This window comes from Stegastes partitus, unplaced genomic scaffold, assembly GCF_000690725.1.
Source record: "Stegastes partitus isolate 25-593 unplaced genomic scaffold, Stegastes_partitus-1.0.2 Scaffold527, whole genome shotgun sequence".
Classification (NCBI taxonomy): Eukaryota; Metazoa; Chordata; class Actinopteri; family Pomacentridae; genus Stegastes; species Stegastes partitus.
The window spans coordinates 210,121-233,890 of record NW_007578258.1 but is presented as its reverse complement, the minus strand read 5'-3'; the positions used below and the strand labels follow the sequence as shown (position 1 = coordinate 233,890).

Below are 23,770 nucleotides of genomic sequence, written 5' to 3'. Positions count from 1 at the left end.
CCTAAGCTCAGCACATCATCATCCCAGGCGTTCTGCAAATAGGGGAAAAAAACACAGTAGGAGAAAAAAAGAAAAGCAAAGGGAAATCAAAAGAGGATGCTTCCAGTGCAATCAGAGAACATTTCTCTCCATTTCTTTTCAACTCCCCTCGCTGCCTGAGCTCTGAGCCTCTCTTCCTCCCAGTGCACTGCAGCTCCTCCTTCCACCTCTCTCATCAGCTGCCCCTCCCTCTTCCTCTCGCTCTCTGCTAGGTGCAGCATGTATGTGAGCGTGTGCGAGCCAGCAGAGCCGCCTGTGTGTTTACATGTCAGCCTATCAGTGCTGCCGGATTTAGCGCATCTGGAGAGGACGGAGGCATTTCTCAAATGCCCCTCAGACAAGGGATTCTCATCTCTGCACACATCCCCGCTTCCCATCCGAATCTAGCCCGTCTCGAATCCCGCATCCCTGTCTCCATGCTTTCGGAGGCATTTTGAATTTCCTTGGCAACATGGAGCTGCCTGAATTAGAATTCTCTGCATGACAGTCCTGGTAAGTACTCTGTCTCTATGGTGGGCTTTGAGCACTGAGTCATTGGATCAGATTTATTATGGTGCAGTGGTGGGGCCAGGGGATCGCCGGGGACCAAATTAATGTCAGGAATAAAACTGTGTATCACAGGCAAATGGGAGGGATGCAAAGAAAGGGGGGAATTATCCACAGTGAGGAAGAGCAGCTCTCCACATCTTATTTGTGCTTTGTCATCCAGATGGGTTTCATTTTGCTGTTCTGCTATGCAATCTGTGTTTGCGCTGAGGGGAACACACACACATATGATGAGTGCATGTTTAACATCTGAGCGTACAGTATGCAGTTTGGATATGTGCTTTGTGTGTTGACACAGGTATACCGGTGGCTGTTTTATCGCACGGGTCTGCGTGCATCCTTGCAAAAAAAAAAAAAAACACCTATGTCCTGCCTCTCTTTTTTTTTTCTCTCTCTCTCCATATCACAGCTGAAGGTGTGAAGCTCAGCACGAGTGTCTGTTTTGTGCTTCTCCCCGAGTGTTTTGCCAGGGTGGTTTGTTGCTGCCTCCTAATCTGCTCATTAACATTCATGTTCTCTCAAATGCCAGTAAACTCATCCACACTGACACTTGGACGCTCAGTGCAGCCTTGTGCTGTTGGTCATTTCCAGTGGCAGTGAGGGGACCCTATGCAGGTGTCTGATTTGCCACAGGTTAGACGGATGGATGGATGGATGGATGGATGGATGGATGGATGGATGGATGGATGGATGGATGGATGGATGGCGGTAGTGTTGATGGAGAGGGTGGCTGTGGGGGATGGGGCGGGCCACTTTGATTATTTACGCAGGCCAGATGAACAATGTCTCATAGTTTAATTCCTGCTGCCTGTTATATTTGCATCTTCATAATCATGGCTGCAACGCTCCAGCAGGCAGACGGCTGCGAGGGGGGACTCTTCCTCTCTGCTTTTTAACAGTGCAGTAACAACCCTGTGCAAGCTTCAGACCCCCGACAGGCTCTGAGTGAAGGGTCTGCTCATCACGTCGAGGCTTCACCAGCCAGACAAAGCTTCTAATTGGGCCCCTGTAATCAGGTTATGATGGCTGATTGGAATCTCTCTCTCATATTTTATTTTATTTTTTCGGGGGGGAGTTATTTATGCATGTCACTGTGTGTGCACGTCTGCAGCTCCAAAGTAGTCAACACAAATTCAGCGAAGTGAAATGAGAGAGGCATGTTTATGAGTGGAATTTCTGATTGCAGACAACTGAGTCATTTCTCACAAATCTGAATTGCAATCGCGCCGGCAATCTACGTTACATATTGTTAATATTAGTCTGTGCTGTTTGTGTACATGCGCTCAAGCGTGCGTAAACGTGAATGCAAAATCAGCACAGGCTGCGAATTACACAAGCTGCACGCCAGTCGTATCAGGGCCGGTTAGCAGGACCGCTGCTCCTGTTCTATCACGTTTTATTGCCCTGTATTTACCAGAAATTAGCACTGATTTGATTACACAAGATGCAAATGTTAAGTGCTTCTTCATTAATACAGTTTAATACATTTCTAATCAAATCTTCATCATGGATTCTTTCATCAAATTATCGCTGTATAAAGACGTGGCTAATTTGCTAGCAGACAGCGAGCTATTTGCACTCTCATGGGGCGACTCGGTGCCTGACATCACAGGTTCTCGAACATAACCTCCTTATAAACTAAACTCATGGCAATTAGCAGAAGATGCAACAAAACAGCGAAGACAAACCATGAAAACACGCATAAATGCTTTAATCAGACACTGCTAACGCTACACAGGTGATGTTGACGGTCAGTCAGATACGTTTGACGCTGCTGTCGGTTCCAGGATTAATTCTGGCGCCGCATCTCGAGCACGTTAACTAAACTGAACCGTAAGCATGACTTCAGTCAGATGTTGCTGCCCTCTGGAGGACAGAACAGGTCGCTGCAGCGATGCTAGCTGAGAGAGAGCGCTTCAGAGTTACAGTGCTAAAGGTGGAGTTTGTGATTTAAATCCGATGTACTTCTTGCGAAATTCAGCGTATATCTTTTCTTGTTTGTCCAATTGTCTGTTGTTTGGGGGTAAAGGAGGCAGTGGGGCCGAGATCATAAGTGTCTAAATATAAACCAATCTTTCCTGAGAATCGCAGACTGCACCTTTATCCGGCCTGACTGAGGCGAATCCTGCTGTTGTCATGTCCTCTAGCCTTGCAATGAAATACGAATAGAATAGCATCTGTAACCATGGCAACTGTACAAAAAAATGGCGACAGATGTAAAACAACAACAACAACAAAAAAAATACAAACGTCACTGATGAAAACATGTTCATCTTACGTTTTTGTGGACTAAAAGTAATAAAATTCAAATGATTAAATGTGGCTAAAGCTGACATTTTGTTTTTAAATCAAAAAGCTTAAACTAAATTCAGCGCGAAGAATAAACGTTCTAGCGGTGCTCATACAGTTTAAACAGAATAAAGTATAAATACTGACATAATTATTAAATGATACAGTTTAAAGCAGAAATATATACAAAACGAATTAAGTATTTTTGCTTCTAATTATCTCTTTGTGTCTCTTCCGTAAAATAAAAGTCATTATTTAAACAATTAAAGTTCTTTATGTGCTCCCTAAAATTTCGCACTCAGGAGAAAAGTAAGAATCCGGTGCTGCTTCGCAGATACAAACCAGCAGTTATCTTTAGTTATAGTCATAGTTTTTGATTATAAATGTAATATTTGTTCCTTTTAGCTCCGTTTTGGTCATAAACTCCTGAACATCAGCTCCTCAGCTGCTACATCCTGCTTCACGCTTCGACCACCTTTGTCAATCCGTCATGTGCTGCCGGGTGCTGGGCGATAATTTATTCCAGACTTTAATCGATTGATTCTCAATTTTGTTTTTGCATGATGAGAAAAATGAAATCTATATATGTAACATAAGCTGTTGCTGTTGACTCGGAGGCGCCTGCATGTGTCAGCTCTGCTTGCCAAACACACTTGAAGAAAGGCAGCGGGAGCTGACGACAACGAAACAAGACCGAAGAAAGGCGCCCATCGCCGCGTTGACACAGAAATTGTTCGGGTTTATTACAGAACCTGATGTCTGCAAACAAAGTGGCAGCGCAACAAATCAGTGGAGCTCAGCGGGACGGTACCTAAACATCCAAAATCACAGCCAAAGCGCCGCTACCGTCGGCAGGTACGACAAGACAGGACGCTGGTGGAGGGAAGCCTTAACGTTTTATCTCCACAAAGACGCCTTTTAAATCCTGCGTTTACTGGGATGCTGGAAATAACAGTGTAAACCTCCCAGCTGGAGGTGTTCTGCAGAGGTAGCGCTGCCCTGCTTGCTGCCATTTTACTGGCACGTTTGTTGGCCTTGCACATAAAACCCACAGAGAAGCGACGAAATAAAGAGAATTAGCTTTGAATCATGTTTCCTCTTGAATTTTTGTTTTTTTTTTCTGGCCGGGTCAGCAACCCTGAGCAGAGCCAGCAGAGTACAGAGGGTTCATCAGAGGTTGTTTTTTTTTAGTGAAGCAGCTGCCTGCTGCAGCTTTAAGCCACACTGATGAGAGCTGTGAAACTCGACAACACGGTGAAGTCGAGGCTGTGAAACCAAGACTGACAGAATCACTAGTACCATACTAAAAGCCTGTGAGCCACACGGAGGAGATCCGCAGCCAGGAAAACCTTCTCTGTGAGCTAATTCACGTGATGTAATCAGTATAAATATATATATACATTATCGATTATAGCAGCTTTAATGTTTAAGAGTGTGGCATCCATCTTGCTAAACATTCAGAGAAATTATATATGTCCTGTTAAGATGATGTATTGATCTGAGAGAAGCTACCAGAGCGTTTACAATGAGATTCAGCGGATCGTATCAGGCGTACACTGACTTCTTCATTTAACAAAAACAACAAATTACCGGACAGGACAGCTGTATGTTTGACGGCAAGTTAATTGGTTAAAATCCAAACATGCTTTTAGTTTGAAAAGCCACAGCACATCAGGACATTTGTAGCTGTAAGCCTCGATAGCTCGCTCCCCGGTCGGCGCGAACACGTCTGCAAAAAAAAAAAAATTAAACCCAAAAATCTGATATGTTGAATCTTTCTTTTTTGATGTCTTTTATCTGTGAGAGCTCATGGATTCTGTAGGATCCAAGCTTCTCCTAAAAACTGGCAAAGTCAGTGTGTGCGCTCGTGCCTTTGATAGACACTTGAAACAAGGAATATTAGAAACCAGAGTGGAGTGAAGACGCACTTCACCGAGAGATCTCAGGGAGGAAAAAAAAAAAAAAGAAAAGAAAAATAGAAAAGAACGCCGCGTCCTGCTTCCATATTAATCATTTTCAAATTTATTTTGTAGTGGCAGAAGTAATTGAGAGCCGGATTATTTTCAGAGGCAATGTTTCGCCGAGCGAATGAGGCGCGACCTTTATCTGGACTCGCGGGGAGGTTGTCGGGGCGGATGGCTGGGCATACAAAGTGTAGCACTCCAGAGAGCCGGGTTTGGATCCACAGCTCTGACTTTGATTGGATTTGGGCAACAAAAGCAAGAGTAGTAAAGTCATTCATGACCAGAAATAATGACCTTTTTTTTTTGTATTAAAACATCACTATGAGCAGATATTGTACAGCAGGCCTAATGGAAAAAGATTAAACACAATGACAGCGAGCTCAGTATTAACATTTTTGCAGCTTGCCAACATTGCATGCAAGTATTTTCTCATTATGTGGGTACAATTCATTATCTGGTTATTTCCCATCAAAGCCTATTTGCGGTTTCACATTAGTTGTGTAAACGCTTAATTTCCAGCAGAAAGAAAAAAAAGGGAGTTCCTAAAAGGTTCGTGACTTAAAGAGTCAATTTATTACACTATACATTATCATACCTCAGTGAACGCCGCTCCAAACGAAGCATTAAAAAAAAGCAAAGACGCAATCAAAGCAGCGCTGCTTCTCTGCTTTGTTCCACGCTGTCACATGCTTAATATATTCTGTGATGTAGTAGTCTACATAATACTGAAAAACACCCAATTTTCCTCCCGGTAAGATCAAATGGGGATCATCAAAGCCAAGGTAATGTTTTTTTATAGTAGGATTTAAGTTTCCTTTCGATTTCAAATGAAGTGAGGCTGAATCATCCGTCGCAGGAAAGAACAACCGGCAATATTTGCGGGGAAATTCAAGCCACATGTGGCCTCGTATCGGGATAATGGCTCGATTTGTTCCACAGTTCGCTGCTGTACGAGAGTAACACTGAATGAATAATGCCACATTCATCTGAAGCCTCTGGACGGCCACTGTTTCCTATTGGCGTCTAATAATAGCCCATTTTATTTACAGCTAAAAATCAGGGCACTCCTGCACACAACAGTTCGTTTGTGATGGCCCAGAAAGGACGGGAAGTGTTCAAGGAGCTGGAGACTGTTTAGGGTGTTTGTGTGAAAGCATTCTCTGAAACCGGATCCATCCCGATTGAAGACGCTGCCACATAATGGGCAACATCATCCGCCTTGAAGAGGAAGCGGCCGAAGCGATTGCGGTGAAGGCCGCCAGACGAGGCGTTCGCTCGCCGTCTGCTGGACGGAGAGGTGACAGACGGAGGCGGATCCGTCACAGGATACTCAAATTTGCGTTCTACAAATGTATTCCGAAGGTCACCGTCCTGCTGCTCTGCTGCAGCCTCCCTCATTTTAATTTAATAATAACAGCTTTATGCAAAACACGAGACAGTCGGGGGGCGAGCAGGCCGTCGGGCCGCCTCATCTCCGTCCACCTTCCTTCCAGCTCCAGCATCGCTCGGCCCGCCGCACCAGATCTGATCGCAGAGCAAAACTCGCAAAGACCATCGTTCCTCATTCATCCGTCCCTCCCCTTCTTTTGTGAGCCCACTGGTCTGGCTTCCACGCCGTAAAGAGAGGACACAATGAGTTATTGCTCTGTGTTCTCAAAGCTCCGAGGACTGGAGGAGTAAGCAATTAAGCCTATGGAATCTTTATGCCCCGTTTCAACATGAAAGCCGACGCATTCCTTCAAAGAAACTCGGGTCAAGAACTTTGAGGAGGGAATTTGAACACGCTACTCGAAAGCTGAATAGCTTAAGTTTCATTGTATGGGTAAAAAATGCCAAGGCACTCCAACTCCATATTTGCACTGTAGCCAGTGGTTATTTCCCAAGTGAGAAAATCTCTCAAAATCTCTCATTGTTCCTCGTATGAAGGGCTGTAAGAGGCTTGTCGAAGGTAAAATTGCCTTTAGCATGGCATTTAGCCCTTCCTTTTCAATTTCAGCCCAAAACATCTCCTATTCCCTGATGGCGAGTCGGGGATAAAGGTTTGTGTAATTTCCAGCTTATCCTACTTGACTTTCAGGATGAATGGGTGTTAATGAAGAAAGGACCTCTTTTGTAGTAGTACTCTTAGGCAGTCAGCGAGCCAAGACGCAGATCTGCATGGTAATACTGTAAAAAAAAAAATAATAAAAAGGTTACTGCAGGGTTCAGCTGCTTTAACATCCCCTCTGATGGAGCCCACTGTCGATTTCGAGGCAAACAGGATGCAAATATCTCGGCGAGATGTATTTAATTAGATGTCAGTGTAATGCAATAAGCAGTTTGTTAGGCCAAAGGGGAACGAACAATTAAAAGTCTAAAAGACAGATTGCCCGTCTCCTAACTAAATAATTATAAAAACATTAGAAGAAACGTCTTTGGGTAGCAAATTAATTCTCCGTTAGGTAATATTTTGCATATAAGCAAAAAAATTCTCGGTATAAAGACAACGAATCCGCAGCTCTGCGCCGCTTCGGTTAATTGTTTGGGTTCAGCAGCCTGTCTGGTTGGCTCCCTCGGGCTCCCGCTGACCCCCTATATAAAGCTGTGGGCAGCAGCTCCCAGCTCAAAAGACTCTGAAGTTCCCACACACTGTTTGTACGCTACCTGACCGGCGTGAAGCAGCCGTGCGGGAGCCGCTATCTCTCGGAGAGTCGAGTGCCCGGCTGGCAGCGAGACAGTCGAACGTACGGCGACCCAAAAGAGAGCCGCCGCCGAATAAAAAGGCCACACCGGCTCTAAAATGGAAGTAATTACTGGACCATTTCTCACACGACCAGGAAAAAAAGAGTCCAGAGGAATGTAAGTGTCAAATCCAAATGCATAGTGAATGAGTCAGTAACCGTGGGTCGCCCTAGGCCACGCTCTATTGGCTCACATTACTCACAGGAACAGCGCAGCACTCGAAGGCTCTCCAGCTACGGCTTCTGCTCGAGTCTCAGTTCAGGTTTCTGGATCTAGTGGATGCTCAATACCTGAACGTGTTTTCATGAGTCAAAACTAAGATGTTTAAAAAATGCATCTGGAGTTTGCAGCTTTGGTTCATTGGATATTTTCACATTATTACAATTTTGACTAAAACTCTCCCACATCTTTTAAAAGGATTAATGTTTTTTTTTTTAATTATATTGATCTTTAAATGATGGAGCACAGCTGGAGGTATCCGCCAGTCTGAGGGATGTACCTCAACCTGCTAACATCACCATGGTAACGGATGCTGCACAGCTAACCCGGTTCAGAGGAGGTTCTGTTCAGATTCTGGGATTTCAGAAGCACCTCGCTCTACCTGGTTGTTTTCCTGACCATGTTCTTGGTGTGATTCCCAGCTGCATGCCGGTAGCTGCACCAAACAAAGTCCTGGAGAAGGAAAACCAAGCCTACATGCTTTCAGTCGGTGATGATGCAGAAAACACACAGATGTTTGGTTCTGGTTTGCTGCAGGTCCGTTCCACTCTGCTGGTGCTGCAGCGAACGGAACACGGATTAGAAAATTAAGTATTCAAGTGGTTTTTTTATCACAGAGAATATTTGATCAGCGGCATTAGTTTCACTTTAAATTGGCCCCAAACTGAAGTGATTTGCACACATTCAACATGCAACCCTCGACTGTCATGTTTAATTGAATGAAGTTTAAACGTAAGAGCTCTAATGTGAAGAGAAATAAGCATGTGGTAGAAATAAATAGAAATTAGCCGACACGTTTAACAAGTTTCTACCAGCAGTTTTTATATTCTATAATTATAACAGCCCGTCCCTTTTGACTGAAGCAGGAAGCATGAAATCAGTTTGTTTTGTGCAGAAGAAGAGTCAAACTTCCAGAAGAAATCTGAAATGTTAACAAAGACAGTCGACACTCATCAGCTCTGATCGAGGTTTTCTTGAGCCGGCTAACACAAAGAAAGTCCGACTATGTTGAACTTTCTCCCCTCAGGATGGCTTCGTCAGCTTCAAACACCAGCTGTTCTCTTTTCATTTTTCCCGGTGTTTTCTAATAGTCGACATGTTGGGAGAGTTCTTTTTGTTGTTCGTTTAAATTTTTGGAAAACACATCGAGAGCTTTGAGCGATGCCTAATAGTCGTGTTTAAAAGGACAAATCCGGCACCGCGGGCTCAACGAGCGTTCAGATCGGTACCAACCTTAGGGTTGAGAGAAATCAGCGAAAGCATATGCGTGCAGTAAACAAGCTTTCAGTGGAGCATGGCCGACACCCACATGTTTCAGCAGGAGTCCTCTTCGGGGCGTGACATGTAGGTGTCGGCTCAGAACTCCCAGTGCTTTGGATTTCCCTTTTGTTCGCGCTTATCCCTCTAAACCTACAACTAAAAACAGCAACGTCTAATTGAAAATACATGCAATTCAGCCCCAATCATTACCTCGTGCTCCGTGTCAGACTTTGATTGACAATATGGAAAACAGCGCTGACTGAGGCTCCAGAAACGTTAAAGTAAATGGAAATGTGGATGTAAGTTCTGCACACACAAAAAAAGAGGCCCATTGGATTCTTTTAGGTGCACTACAGAGGATCAGACATGATTAGTCTCGTATACGTCGACCACTTGTGCGGCGACAGAAGCCTTCTGATCTCGGAGCAGATTATTTCCACACCGGCAGTCGAGAGGATGAACATGTTAAGGACGATGCAGTTCCGACTGACTTGCCGTCGGCCGGCGCCCTCAGGGGGCCTTTGAACATAGCGCCGGTCCTGCGGAGGTGTGTTCGCTGTCAGCAGTCTGGGCGTGAGAGGGCCGCGGTAGTAAAGCACGAGCAGTTGGTTTTCAAAAAGCACATAGGCATCATCAAGGTGAGCGGTTAAATGGACTGCAGCGCTCAATGCTAAAAGCTCACATCAATTATTGCTTTGTTGTGCTACAAACAGGAGAAAAAATGTTTTGCAAATTGAAAAAACGCTGCTTTTTCAAACTATGACACTAACGGTTAAATTACATAAGCGTTACACATAAAAGCTGCCCGGCCAGCCTCCGTCACCGGCAGCCCTGATTCCCGATAACTGGATAAACTCAGCGTTAAGATGGACAGAGTCAAATGGAAGAGCCTACTAGACAGTGTTATTTTCTCTTCCATTAACCACGGTCGCTGGTATAGAACAGGCTGCTATGATCGCTTCGTGTCCCTTGCCATCTTCGAGGCCATTCATCTACGGCGGCGCCTGTCAAACTGAAAACTATTCAGCATAAGTGCTCCGCTGTCTACCTGGATACGCAGCCTGCTCAGACGTCAGGCTGGATTTGTTGGCTTTATTGGTGTGTTGCTAAGCTCTGGGTCTTTTGTATATCTATTAACCAGTGTTTCAAAGCCAAAGCTAAACACTGAAGCCAATTCTGGTGCACGTCTGATCATTTATATGCCCAGCACACTGGTCCTAGACTCTCCTCTCTAACCTTATTTTGTGCTAATATAGTGCTATCTACAATATGCATATAGACCTTCAGACCCACCAGCAGCTTCTGGCTTCAGTCAAATCACCACAAACACATGAAAGATTGTTGATTTTTCAGAGCTGATTAAATCTATAAATTTAAGTGTGCAATAGCTCTTTGTGAACCGCCTAAAAAAACCTGCAAAAATACTGCTTAAGGCTGGTTTCAGGTGAAGCATCGCTCTGCATGCTGGGGATGCTGCTGGAAATCTTTTGGGCTTCTGATCACTTTTCATGGGGTCTGAAGCAAGGATGCAAACTTTAGATTGTTTTCTTAACAGATATTTGGCAGCATTATTAATCATTAAATCTAATGATGTACACTGGATGTTTTCCCACATGCTGCTAAACTTATTTTTAACCAGTCATGTGTGACGTTCTCCACAAAAGTGTCTCAGGTGCATCAGTCACATGACCACAGAAACGCCGTCCCACTAGACTCCAGCTCATCTTGAATACATGAGCGCTCTTTGGAGGTCAATAACCGCCACGGACGTCTTTGTCATGGTGGCCCTTTGCTAGCTACACTCCACAATCCTCACATGAACTGTCTGTAGTCCAAGTGAAGGCAAACAAAATTCGAGGGCGAGGAGCAAGAAATCCCCAATCGAAACCGAAACTCGGGTGTTAATGGCTCCTTAAGGATATCTGGAACTCCAACTAGTCAGTCAGAACTGATGAAGCCTCTTGGATGAGAGGTGGAACATCTTCAAGGATTAATCTACGAGAACAAACAAAATTCAGTCTCTTACTTTTTTAAACAGCGAGAGCCTCCACCTGGTGGTGCAACCGAGTACTACAGCTAATCTCCACTGCTTTTCCTGACATCCATTTCTGCCTTATTGGTTCAATTATTAACAGCAATGAACTGATAAATGATTAACATCCCTGGTATTGGGTCGGCAGTAGCTTGTGTCTCCTTGGAGCTTCAGCCTACTGCTATCAGAGAAACATGAGGATATACAGTGGATTATGCAGACATAAAAACTGACACAGGCAATTAAATGCTGTGACACACCTTAATTTTTGCTTCAAAACGAAGCTTCCGTGCATCTCTGCCTGTCCTCCACAATGATCACTACAATTACCCTGACTCCTCTTGACACCAGCGGCTTCCAAAAATAAGCATGGGTGTGGGTATCTTCGATGCAGTAGCTTCTGGAGGCAAAAAGTGCACGCCTTTCTGGCCGAGCGCCCGAGAGACAAGAGGATACTTCTGTCAGGAAAAAAAAAAAGAAAGAACGATGGGAGGTTCGCTGACCCCGTGCAGGTGCGTCTCTCTGCATCCCAACAGGGGTAGTTCCCATGCACTGAACCACTTTGTCCTTCTCTATGCGTTTGATGCTGGCGTGGTGGATCGCCAGCGCCCGGAGTCGCGCTTTAGGTTTGCAGGGGTTGTTACCTTTAACTTTGACTTCCACGGAGGATTTGTTTTCATGGGATTTCTCATATCTGGCTGCTCGTTCTTCTGGAGGCTGCTGATTAGCTGGCAAACCTTGTAGCTGCAATACAGTCGTCTGTGTGCTCACCAACCCTGCGAGTGTTTATTCTAACATTATTGCAGGTTATTGCATATTCGTGATGCCGTTCCTGCTGGTTTGTTAAGCTCGCACAAGCCGAGATCTGCACATGCTAGATACTCGGCTTCCTTCTTTTTTTTTTTTGCATTTCCATGCCAGTCATGTTGATGTTCGACAGGACGGAAACAACTCATTGTGATTCTTTTAAACATTCACTGATATAATAAAACGCACGGCCGGTGGTGTTCCGTCTCTGAAAAGAAGGCTCAAGATATTCTGAAAGCCTTGTCTCCGTCATCTCCCACAAACACTTCACTGTCGACGCAGCCCACCAGGTTTTTTTGTCTGTTTGCTTTTCGACTTTTAAGTGTTTGCTTCAAATTTGTCACTCAGACACAAACTCACAATAGAAGCAATCTCAGCGTTTTCCATTCGCTGATTATTTGTCACTTAAGTTATCAATTAACTGCCACACACTGATTTTCTTTCTTTTTTTTTTCTCCACGATTTAAAATAAGTACAATCTGCTCTCGTCCTCTCACAAACACACCGACAATGAACCCGTCTGAACGGCCCCTCCCTCTCGGTGCACACTCTGAATCTAAATATGCATGGGATTGTTGCCGGGTTTTCCCTGCAGAGAAGATGGCTGGTTGAATTCCTGAATAAAAAATCCAGTGCACGAATGGTTAGCGTCATGAGCAGCTCTGCACAGATTTATCCAAAACTGATGCATTGAAATTAGGGCTGGGCGACGGAGCTGAAAAGTCTATCATGATAAAATGTTTTATTTCAGTGGATATAGCCAATAATTATCATGTTATAAAAAGGCCCATTAGGTAAAGAAAGGAACCTGGAGGTGCAAAGAGGGCGACCAAGGTGAAAGCACAACACCGCAGGGAAATTAGGGTTTAGACCAAACATGACGTCCTGGAAGCAGGCTGCAGGAGTGAACTGTTTGGATGGGAGGTGGTGGGGGACACTGGGAAGGGAGGAACACCAGTCCCCCCGCTGGTTACAGCCTCCTCCACAAAGGGAGGTCCGTGGGCATGGACGGGAGTGATGGGAGGTCCCAGACTAGCATGCCTCGGGAGACCCGCACAGCAGCCGCAGGAGAACGATGGAGGATGAGGGGCTGTTTCGGAGTTTGTTCCAACAACAGGAGTTTGCATTGTTGTTTTTTTGTGTTGTTGTTTTTTTAAATGGCAGTTTGCATCTATTGCATGTAAGGAAACTATCCAACAGTCTATCGAACAATTTACTCGTTATACTGATGGAGTGTTGGTCCCCAGTAATGATAGAATGCTGGTTAAGCACTCAGGTCAACATCTGGATTTAATCTGTTAAGTTAATCAGATCTGTCGTTACTAAACGGATGCAAATTTAGAATATTTTTCGTAGCTGGTAACTGATCGGCTGCCTTATCTCCCAATAATCAATCAATCAAGGACACAAAGTGAACTCAGAGGGTATCATTACATGCCCCAGCTGAGGTCAGATGCGACAGATATAACTCAGGCGGCGTAAATCACACACCACAAGCTGCTCATCTGTTACAACCACTTGACTAGCAGCCCGTCGAAGCCTGAGTAGGGCACTCGAACTCACCAGAAATATCACAGCTCTGGCTGGGAGCCATTTAGCATTAAAAAAAAAACACTTTCTCGAGGTTAAACTTTACTCGCTAAACTCCCACAATGCTCTCTGCTTGCCAACATGAAGTGCTGGTAGTCTGAGTGACGCCTCCTCTGGTCACTACAGGGTTAAACAGTGAGAGGCTCCACCTGGTGGAACAACCAGGTACTGCAGCTGATGTGATTTCTAACGTGCATGTCTCCTGCCTTTAAAGTTATTTTAATTGGTTAAACGTGGTTGGAAGGCTAAGCGTGTTTACTCTAGCGTGACTTGTAGCTGCTAACTAGCGTTTTCTGTCCGACTCAGCAGTGATGAGAAGCGGCAGAAAGACGCCGTCGTAGCGTTACATGAACCAGGCCTTTCTGTCTTTTTCTGCGGCAGCGAACATGGCACACAACACGGGGATTCTGACACTGAAATTTGGACCCATCTGCTCACTTTACGACTGATTAAATCAACTTGAAAACCTCTGTTGACGTGCTCTCCACTGAGACTGCGACTGCTTGCTGGTAACTTCACTTCTTTACATGCAAAACCCAGAGAGAGTTGCTCAGCTCCCACAACAGCCGCTGGACTTGCACCACATCCACTTATTTAGTTGTTTATTCTTCACAAAGGGCTTGGCAATTAAAATATGTGCAATGCAGCAGCCTATAGATGGCATTATTTAACATTTTGAGAAATTTAAGAAAAGCGTTGGTGTGCCTCCTTCCCTCCCCGCTCCTTGCCATCAGCTACCGCCACAAATAGAATCTAATTCTGTAGGAAACACAGAATCTCCATCTTTGAAATCCTTCACTTTACTCCTTCTTATTCGGCTGTAGCTTCCTCTTTGTTTCATCTCTGCGATTCTCTAAACAGCTGCAGGATAATCAAAGCTGTGGGATGTGTTTGCCACCGAACAACAAGTTATGTAGCCTATAAGAGGTGTGCTAATGAGCACACAGTTCACTGAAGAAACAACACTGAGGAAAACTAAAGCTGTGGAAGGAGTCTACAATACTGTCATAAACAAAAAAGCAAGTATCACTGACTGAAACATGTGGGGGAGAAACGGTGGACTGTAAACAGTAAAAACAAAAAAAGACTTTTTTTTTAACACATACTGCAGAATAAAAACAAACTCGGCATTTCCACATTGCAAGCTGTGTTTCTCCAAGATTCAATTCTCATTCATGGGGTTAAGACAGACGGACATATGATATGATGCAAAAGTGGATCAATAAGCAGCACTGCTCAGAAACAAAAACTGCAGTTGCAACAACAAAAACAAAAGGAAACATGATTTAAGATGCATTTTAGCTGCACTGAAGAGTCACAAGTAGGCAAATACACACATTACTCATTACTTTTGCAACAAATGAAGATTGAATTTGGTTTTTACAGTATTTTGCTTTGCATGCACAAAAGCGTTCAATAATTTTTGTTGTTGCCCAATTGCCCCTTCAATGTAAACATCCTAATCGTGTTTGCAACATCACGCTGCACACCGACGGTGCTTAACAGTAACTGAAAAAAACCGCTGAAGGGCATGTATGCACCGATGCATCTGGCTCATTTGTCTGTATGCTCGCCTGCAGACGTTCAGTGACCCATTAGCGGCGCACACCTTTCCTCTTGGTTTTCGCCTCCATCAGGCCTCGCAGCGCCACAAGAGAGGAGCTGCGGCAATTCAAGGCAACGAGAGACTAATGGTGAGCCCAGACATGCCTTTGAGAGAAGACTGTGACAGGGTGAGAGGTCTGCAGAGAAAATGCAAGCAGTCATAAAAGGGCAGAGAGAAAAGGCTTGTCCACTCGTATTATTCCCCTGCACAATGCTATCGGAAAAAGAGGAACGGAAAGAATCGGGGTGGGGACAAAGAATACAGCAGATCACGGGATAAAATAACCGCAAAACACACGTTAAAGCTCACTCCATCATGTAAAAGCCCTAAAGTGCGTATAGGAGGTTTTGCAGCCGAGGAACTTGTTTTGTTTTCACAGTTTCAGCTCAAGGTCAAAGCAAAGTGATGATACAGTGAGCAGATATGGACCGTAAGGCCAGATTACACAGATAGTGGCCCCGCCGTTACTACGCTCTGAATCATAAATCATGCATGATACTCTGGTAACAAAGAGAGAGAGAAAGAAAAAGAGGAGTTTGCATGTGCTTGTTTTCGATTAGCGATGACATCAGCACGCCTCCTCCTCGTTCACGTTCCTGCTTTGACGAGATAAAATCACATTCTGCGTCAAACGGATAATCGTGTCGCTCCTTTTTCTGCACTGAATCTCTGGCGTAGTAAATCTGTCACAAGTCGAGCTGCACGACGTAAACGCAGCTCCTCCGCTTCAGAAAACACGTCGTCGTCGTCGTCACCTCCGGGGAACCTACGAACTGTCCATTTGTAAATGCATGTAATTAGCGGGATGCAGGAGTGGGAGGTCGGCGACACTCTCGCTCCGTCACGACGCCTTCCACAATGGGCCCGTGCAGGCCGGACTCGCTCCCAGAGTGTCTGACATACGCAGCCAACTGAAATTAGCGGCTCCGGCGGAAGTGAAAGTGGAAGCTGCAATTATTGTTCCATTGGAATTACTCAGACGGCGATCCGAGGCGCCTCGGCCGCCGTGACTTTAATTCACTGAGAGTGCGCAATTTGTACCGCTACAACGAAAACAGAATCATTCTAATCTCCGCTCTCAAGTTTAATTTTTTATTTAATTCTTTTTTTTTTTTAGCAGAGCTACAACTGCATGGTAGACAGCCAAATAGGTTCTAAAAAGCACTACACTGATCATCTGAAGCACTCTTCCTGGAACATTTTGTGGTGAATGGCTTATGGAAAGGATCTGCAGTGCCTATTCAGCTCCCACGTGTTATGACAACATGATGAATATTTGGACAGAGACTGTATTAACCTCTCGTAATGGAGTTTCCCTTTGCAAGATTAGATTTAGATTTTCTATACATCCCTGTTTGTTCTTTAATATTTACCATAATGTAGATAAACTGCATGTTTATCGCCGCTTTACTTTAAAGGTATTCAGATGCTTTTTTTTCTCTTCTTCCTGCACAGATAAATAAGTAAAGCATCGATCAAGCCCAAGACGCTCTGTGTAAACAAAACAGTGGTGAGGCTCAATAAAAATAAATCACAAAATCACTTTTCGTGAGGCTCTTCTAAGAGTGCGTCCCACAGATATAGCCGTGGCTTAAATTGCGTGATTGATGTGAGAAGTAGAGCTTGAAGGTTTTACCAAGTTAAAGTGCCCCTGAGTCAAAATCAAATAAGGGGTTTAAAGTCCTCTGACAATCTCCCTCCCTCCATCTATCAACACTTGGCAGCAATCTGTTTTATATCACTGCAAGGTCAACAGCTCAGCCGTGGCACGGGATGTGTTAAGTTTGCAAATGTATTTGGGGTGAGAGGGGGGGAAGCCATTTAAGGACGTACCGTGGCATTTTTTGGCTGCTAATTAAAAAATGGTCCGTACGAGCGGAGAGGACGTGTCACTGATATTCGGCGGTAATCGTTTTTCAGCAACACTCAGGAGTCAGAAGCACAGCGGGGCGGTTACACTGTGCGACCAAGCCCTTTTATTGATTGGCTGATTCCATTACTTGTGAGGAAAGCCACCATAATGAAATTTTATGCAAGGAGAGAGAGAGAGAAGGCAGCTTATATCTTTGTAGGAAAAAAAGAAAACCAGCAGAATTGTTATTTCTGTAGACTTTGCAAGTTATTAAAAAGCATTTTTCCAAAGGTTTCATGAAGTAAGAAGCGCATGGAGCTCATATCTGTGGGTTATTTTGAGAAAGGAGTCAAAATGTGGCTGTAATTTGGGGGAAACTCTTCAGTATCAGATGCTGCAATCGAGCTGTTAACACTTATTCCATCTTTACAGGAAACCGTGTCAATGACCCTGTTATTTTTATGCTTTGGAAGCAGCCATATCTGCCTGGGCTTCCTGAAATCCATTAAAAGCTATAACCCGATTCTTTCTCCATGTGTCCACAGGTAAGCAGTAGGATGGTGGAGGCAGGGGGGCACAGCTACTTGGTGGCGTGCTGGCAGCCCATCCTGATCCTGATGCTCGGCACCGTCCTCTCCGGATCCACCACCGGTTGCCCCTCCAGATGCGACTGCAACGGCCAGGAGCGTTCGGTCGTGTGCCATCGACGGAGGCTGGCGGCTCTCCCCGAGGGCATCCCCACCGAGACGAAGCTGCTGGACCTCAGCAAGAACCGGCTGAAGACTCTGGGCCCCGAGGAGTTCATTAATTACCCTCAGCTGGAGGAGCTGCAGCTCAACGAAAACACCATTTCGTCCATCGAGCCCGGGGCTTTCGGCAACCTCATGAACCTTCGGACTCTTGGTCTGCGCAGCAACCAGCTGAAGCTCATCCAGCTGGGAGTGTTCACTGGCCTCACCAACCTCACCCAGCTGGATATTAGCGAGAACAAAATAGTCATCCTGCTCGACTACATGTTCCAGGAGCTGTACAACCTGAGGGCTTTGGAGGTCGGCGACAACGACCTGGTGTTCATCTCCCCGAGGTCGTTCCACGGTCTCAGCAACCTCGAGAGCCTCAACATTGAGGGATGCAATCTGGCCGCCGTGCCCACTGACGCCCTTAGCCATCTGCACAACCTGTTGTCACTCCGATTACGCTATCTGAACGTCACTGTCATACGGGATTACTCCTTTAAGAGACTGTATCGGCTCCGAGTGCTGGAGATTTCTCATATGCCTGCCCTGGATACCATGACCCCGAAATGCTTGTTTGGACTCAACCTCACATCCCTGTCTATCACAAACTGTAATCTTACTGTCATCCCCTACCAAGCCATCAGCCACCTAAGACATCTTCGGTTTTTGAATCTGTCTTTCAACCCCATTCATACCGTAGAAGGGAACCAACTGTTCAATCTGCAGAAGCTCCAGGCTTTTCATTTGACTGGTGGGAAGCTTGCCGCCATCGAGCCCTACTCTTTCCGAGGACTCAACCACCTCCGTGTGCTCAACGTGTCCGGCAACAGCCTGAGCACCCTGGAGGAGTCCGTCTTCCACTCGGTGGGAAACCTGGAGACCCTGGCTTTGTACGACAACCCCCTGGCCTGCGACTGCCGCCTGCTCTGGGTCTTCCGCCGGCGGTGGAGGCTCAACTTCAACAGACAGCAGCCCATGTGCGCTTCCCCCGAGGTCGTGCAAGGGAAAGAGTTCAAGGATTTCCCCGACATCCTCCCTTCGGACTACTTCACCTGCCAGAAATCCAAGATCGCGGATTACAAGGTGCAAGAAAGCCACGTGGACGAGGGTACCACGGTCCACTTCGCTTGCCAGGCCGAAGGCAATCCGCTGCCGGTGATAATGTGGCTTTCCCCCAAGAAGGAATACATCACTACCAAAACTATGGGATCAAGACTTTCTGTGACCGATGAGGGGACGCTGGAGGTGCGTTACGCCCAAATCCAGGACAATGGCACCTACTTGTGCATTGCAAGCAACGCAGCGGGCAACGACACCAAAGCTGCTCACCTTTTCGTGCACAGCTACTCCCCGAACTGGCCCCACCAGCCCAACAAGACATTCGCCTTCATTTCCAACCAGCCGAGCGACGAAGGCGCCAACGTGACCCGGGCCACGGTTCCGTTCCCATTCGACGTAAAGACTCTCATCATCGCGACCACCATGGGATTTATCTCTTTCCTCGGAGTGGTCCTCTTCTGTCTTGTAATATTGTTCCTCTGGAGTAGAGGGAAAGACAACACCAAGTCGAGTATAGAGGTTGAATATGTGCCACGTAAAGAGGAGACGGAGGAGGCCAGTCCGACCGAGGCACCGGTGCAATTCAACATGAAAATCATGTGAACCTCAAAACAAAACCAACACAAAAAAAAGAGGTTATAAGCTTACAAACTGCAGTCGGGATGCATACTGTCCCTGCTTCGAATATGTACTCAGTCTATGAGCGATAGAAATTGCACAGCAGCAAAACGCATCTTGACACTATACCCTTCTTTTTTTTTTTTCTTTCTTTTTTTTACTTCAGGGACTGAATCTTTCAAAGCAAATGTTGAATTTCAAATATTCAAATTTCTGTAAATTTGTATTGGCAATACTCAATCAGTATGTTAACATGCACGCACAACCCGACATGCAGTGTGTGCCACCCCATCAAAGCACATGGATTACAGCTGGAGTTTCACTTTCAGGTATAATCTTTGTACCAGCAGCGAATGTTGGATCTTGTTCCTGTTTGACATTTGTTTTTGTTTTGACGAAGGTACAAAGCACAATAAGCCACTACGAGAGCTGAAGTTCTGCCACCTGAAGTTCTAAGCAGGTTTCTTTTTGTCCCATAACAAGCGACTGACAAGTGCGACATGAGTATTTTTACTTTTAGATAAACAGACGTGAGGCGGCGCACACAGCCCCATCCTGACAGAACAATGACTCACGAAACAAGTCATGAAAATTACAAAGATGGAGGAATCAGAGACTAAATTTGAAGGTCATACTTGGGGTCGTAATATTCAGAGTGCTGTAATATTGCCAGAAATTGATATTTTATTTTATTTTTTTTAGATCTTGCTTCTGTGAAATTTAAAAAGTATTAGGAGTGAGCTGGCGGGTTCGAGACGGAAGCGTAAGTGTGCCTCACCACCCGTCGTGTGTCGCTGAGCGGTGGCCTTTTAACTATTTTTTTCAACATCATTAAACCGCGTTTTGAAGTTTTCTCTGTGCACTCTGCTACTGTTGTCCTCGAGAAAATCACGTCTAAAAAAAAACTTCAAACAGCAGCTTGAATCTCCATTAGTCCTCACAGAGGAGGAAGTCTGTCAGCTGGTGTTCAAATTTACCGTTTTGGTACCTGGACTACTTCCTGAACCGGTCAAGTGTGCATGTTAACACACTGAATAAGAAAAACAAGCCAGAGTATGTGCTGCTCTCAGCCAACGGAGTAAGTTTGTCATTAAATGTATTGACATGTTGCGCTATACATATTTTTTCTGTATTTTATTCCTTCCTTGTACATTACGCTATGGCACAATAGTAATGCTTTCGGTGGCTGTGGGTTCTGAACATATTACAATCTAAAGAGCAGATTAAATATCCAGTATAATGTTTTTTACACAGAGTGTTAAACTGCTTTCCGGAGTGCACGTCTGAAAATCACCAGACTAACAATTCATCATCCGATATGACGACGTTAATTTGTTTATCTATTTGGCAGCTCGGCGAGCGCGAGCACTCCGTCCAAGTCCTGAGGTCGTATATCGTCGCCGTTCATCTTGAAAGTGGCGACATTGTTAATTTGTTGCCTTAAGTAACCCATTTTCCAGCTTTCAGCTGAGCAATACCCGATATTTATGAGTAAAATGGAGTTTAATGCCTCATAAGGATTTTATGTTGTCTAATTAATTTCACAGTCAAGGTCTGCTCTGAAGATAATGTGTTCATTAACTCTTAAAATACTTGTTTCAGAAGGGTTGGGCAGATGGAAATTCTATTAAAATAAAGAACATTTTATACTACGGGGTGTTTATTTTATGCTAATCTACTATAAAAATGAATGTGAATGAATGATCTCCTGTGCTGCAAGTCAAGTAATGTTCACACAGCTAATTGCTTTACTTAGGAGACACACGGTGAAGCAGATTTTAAGAAAACCCCTCACATACTTAGCTCGGTGCAGCCGTCTACCGCTGCCAATAAGGTCGTAAAATCATACAGCGCATTATGACCTGCTGGTAGTATCATAGCATATAGGTTTAATTACCAGAGACGTGCACAAAATGTCAAAGTCAGATCACGTTCAAGCTGCACATTTTGCATTCCAGCTTAATGCTACAGCTTAATATGATTATGATGCACAGTTTTAATCCTCCGTTCAACACACAATGTCTATATGAGGCCAATGTGCACCTATAGGTCATGAGGAGCAGCGGATTAGAGCTTCGCTGGGATTAATCCGGGGTCGGCACGAGCTGTTATCAGCGGTAATTTATAGCTCATGTTAGCTGTCACGAGCGCTGTTTAATGGCTGATTGCAGCGACAACAGATGCTCAAAACAGAAATATATCACGGCGGCGTCAACGCGACGCCGGGGGGACGCGACATTACACTTTAAAGCCCGAAAGCCCATCATGACACCTGCTCGTGTGTCAGAGCAGCAAACGTCTGATTCAAATCAAAAAAATGACACGTTTATGGAGGTTACGCAGGCGACTTCATTACAGTCGCGTCTGTCCGACAGTAAAAATGCAACAGCTGAAGTGTCTTTTTCATTCCTTTTGACGAACGGCGGCGAAGCTGAATCCAAGAATAGAACCTGTAAGAGTTCATTATAGGTTTGCACGAACTGCTAAAGGCTGCCGAGCCGAGAAGCACCGTGAAGTGATACTTCCTGAAGGGTCGCTAACTAACCGCGCTTTTTTCCCTGAATAGGAAAGTAGCATAAAATATTCTTTGTCCTTGTAGTTTTGATGATGTTAACAAAGGCAGAGGATGAAATAAGACTGTGGCTGCACAATCCCTGACTGCGTTAGCGGCGATGAAATCAGCCTGAACATGTCACTGCATCAATTCTGGGGCACCGGATGGAGTTACCCCATGAAACATGAAACGGAAAGCGTGGGCCGACTGCAGATTTCCTTCACGACGTTATGTTGAAATGACCGAAGCACCCTCAAATTTCAAAACTTTAACCCTCCGAGCCCCAAAACCCACCTGCTGGGTTGAAAGGCATCTTATCTTATTTTAAAAATCGCTAAACTGACACCATTCATCACAAACAGGAGCCGTCAGAACTGAAAAAAACATTGGATTTTCAACTTTTAACTGACCTCGAACATGTGAAGTACAGTTCAGTCGAAACTAAATGCACACAAGCTTTGACTTCTAATATTTAATCAGAATAACTTTATTCTACATGTTTTATTGAAAAAAAAAAAAGCTAAAAAATAAACTATTTGCATGAACCTGATTGCACAAAAAACTAAAAATTCTGCACTTCTTGCCGCAACTAAGAAGCCACGACTGACTCGACTGTGACCAACAGCCGTGTGACAAAAAATCAGGGAGTTTTCAGCTGAACTGCAGGCAGTGTTGACAAATTCAGAATGTAAATAGCAAAATATGTCGTATGTAGAGCCCCAGTTTGTTCCCCGTCTTGGTTAAATCTTTGGGACAGTTGGAAAAATATACATGTTGTACATGCAGCTTTCAGGTGGTTTTAATTTTTGTAAAATAAATAAAGAAATTCTGCTTTTGTTCTTAGGATTTATGGGTTTTAAACTGTCATACTGCAAAAAAATAAGATGTGTTTTAGTTCTCTCTTCTTTATCAAGGTTGCTCTGTTTCCAAAGAGGTGCAAGATTTTATACTGCAGAGAAAAATGAGCAAATTTTTTTAACAAAAATGCCCAGAAACTGCTTCAGAGGGTTAAACGATGGAGAATGGAAAGTTTCCAACATAGAGGTGCATCTCTTTTCAATATATCACCACTGTGCAGCTTTCAATGCCCCAAACTGTTGTTTTCTGATGAAACCCTGAACATATATCTTTATAGCTTTTCCATAACGTTCCACAGAACCTGTTGCAGCCGCGTCGGCTTCACACTTAGCCGGATGGTGCAATAAAAGGCAGCAATAACCGCAGCACTCGTAAAAGCAAGAGAGCATGAAGACAAAGGGGAATAAGGCAGAAAGCATCCCGACATAAAACAGTTTTCTTGCTGTCTGGCTGATGTCGATGGAGAAAAATCTCCCACACTTTCCTCGACGACGGATCCTCTCTGGCTGCTCAGCGCCGCTTTAAAGCAGCAGCAGCAGCAGCAGCGTTTGTCATGCAACCCCGTTTTCTTCGTTTCTGATGAGCCGACACCCAAAATTGGCCATCGTGCGTGATTGATGAAAATGTTTCTCCCACTTCCACACTCTGCTGCAGCCGCACCAGGAACATGACAGCCGCTGGAAAGCTGCTTGTTGCTGTTTTGTGGAGTGTTTAAAGCAGAGAATTTTTATTTATACCTCAATTTCAAGCAAGAGAGACTCGCCGGCCACACTTTATAGAATTACGGCCGCGTTCAGGCTTATAAAGAGACGAGCTGTAAACAGTCAGACACTGCTGGGCCAAGTAATCGCTGGAACTTTAAAATCAATTTGGTGATGATGAATCCAGAGCAGAGAAACAGAGAAACAGATATGGATGATTGAGGAGTGTTTTTTTTTATCTCACTGACAGAATAATTCATCATAAATTGGAGCTGAGCCACACCTTGCGGAAGACAAACCACAAATTAATAATATATT

General features: G+C 44.7%; 1 protein-coding gene across 1 annotated transcript; it reads left to right on the top strand.

Annotated features, from left to right (window-relative positions):
* Positions 1–408: 408 nt before the first annotated feature.
* LOC103361724 (leucine-rich repeat and immunoglobulin-like domain-containing nogo receptor-interacting protein 1-B) lies at positions 409–20,991 on the top strand. Its single transcript, XM_008287889.1, has 2 exons — positions 409–531; positions 17,471–20,991. The coding sequence occupies exons 1-2, from the start codon at positions 520–522 to the stop codon at positions 19,322–19,324; spliced, it is 1,866 nt and encodes a 621-aa protein (XP_008286111.1). The 5' UTR covers positions 409–519; the 3' UTR covers positions 19,325–20,991.
* The last annotated feature ends 2,779 nt before the right edge of the window (positions 20,992–23,770 follow it).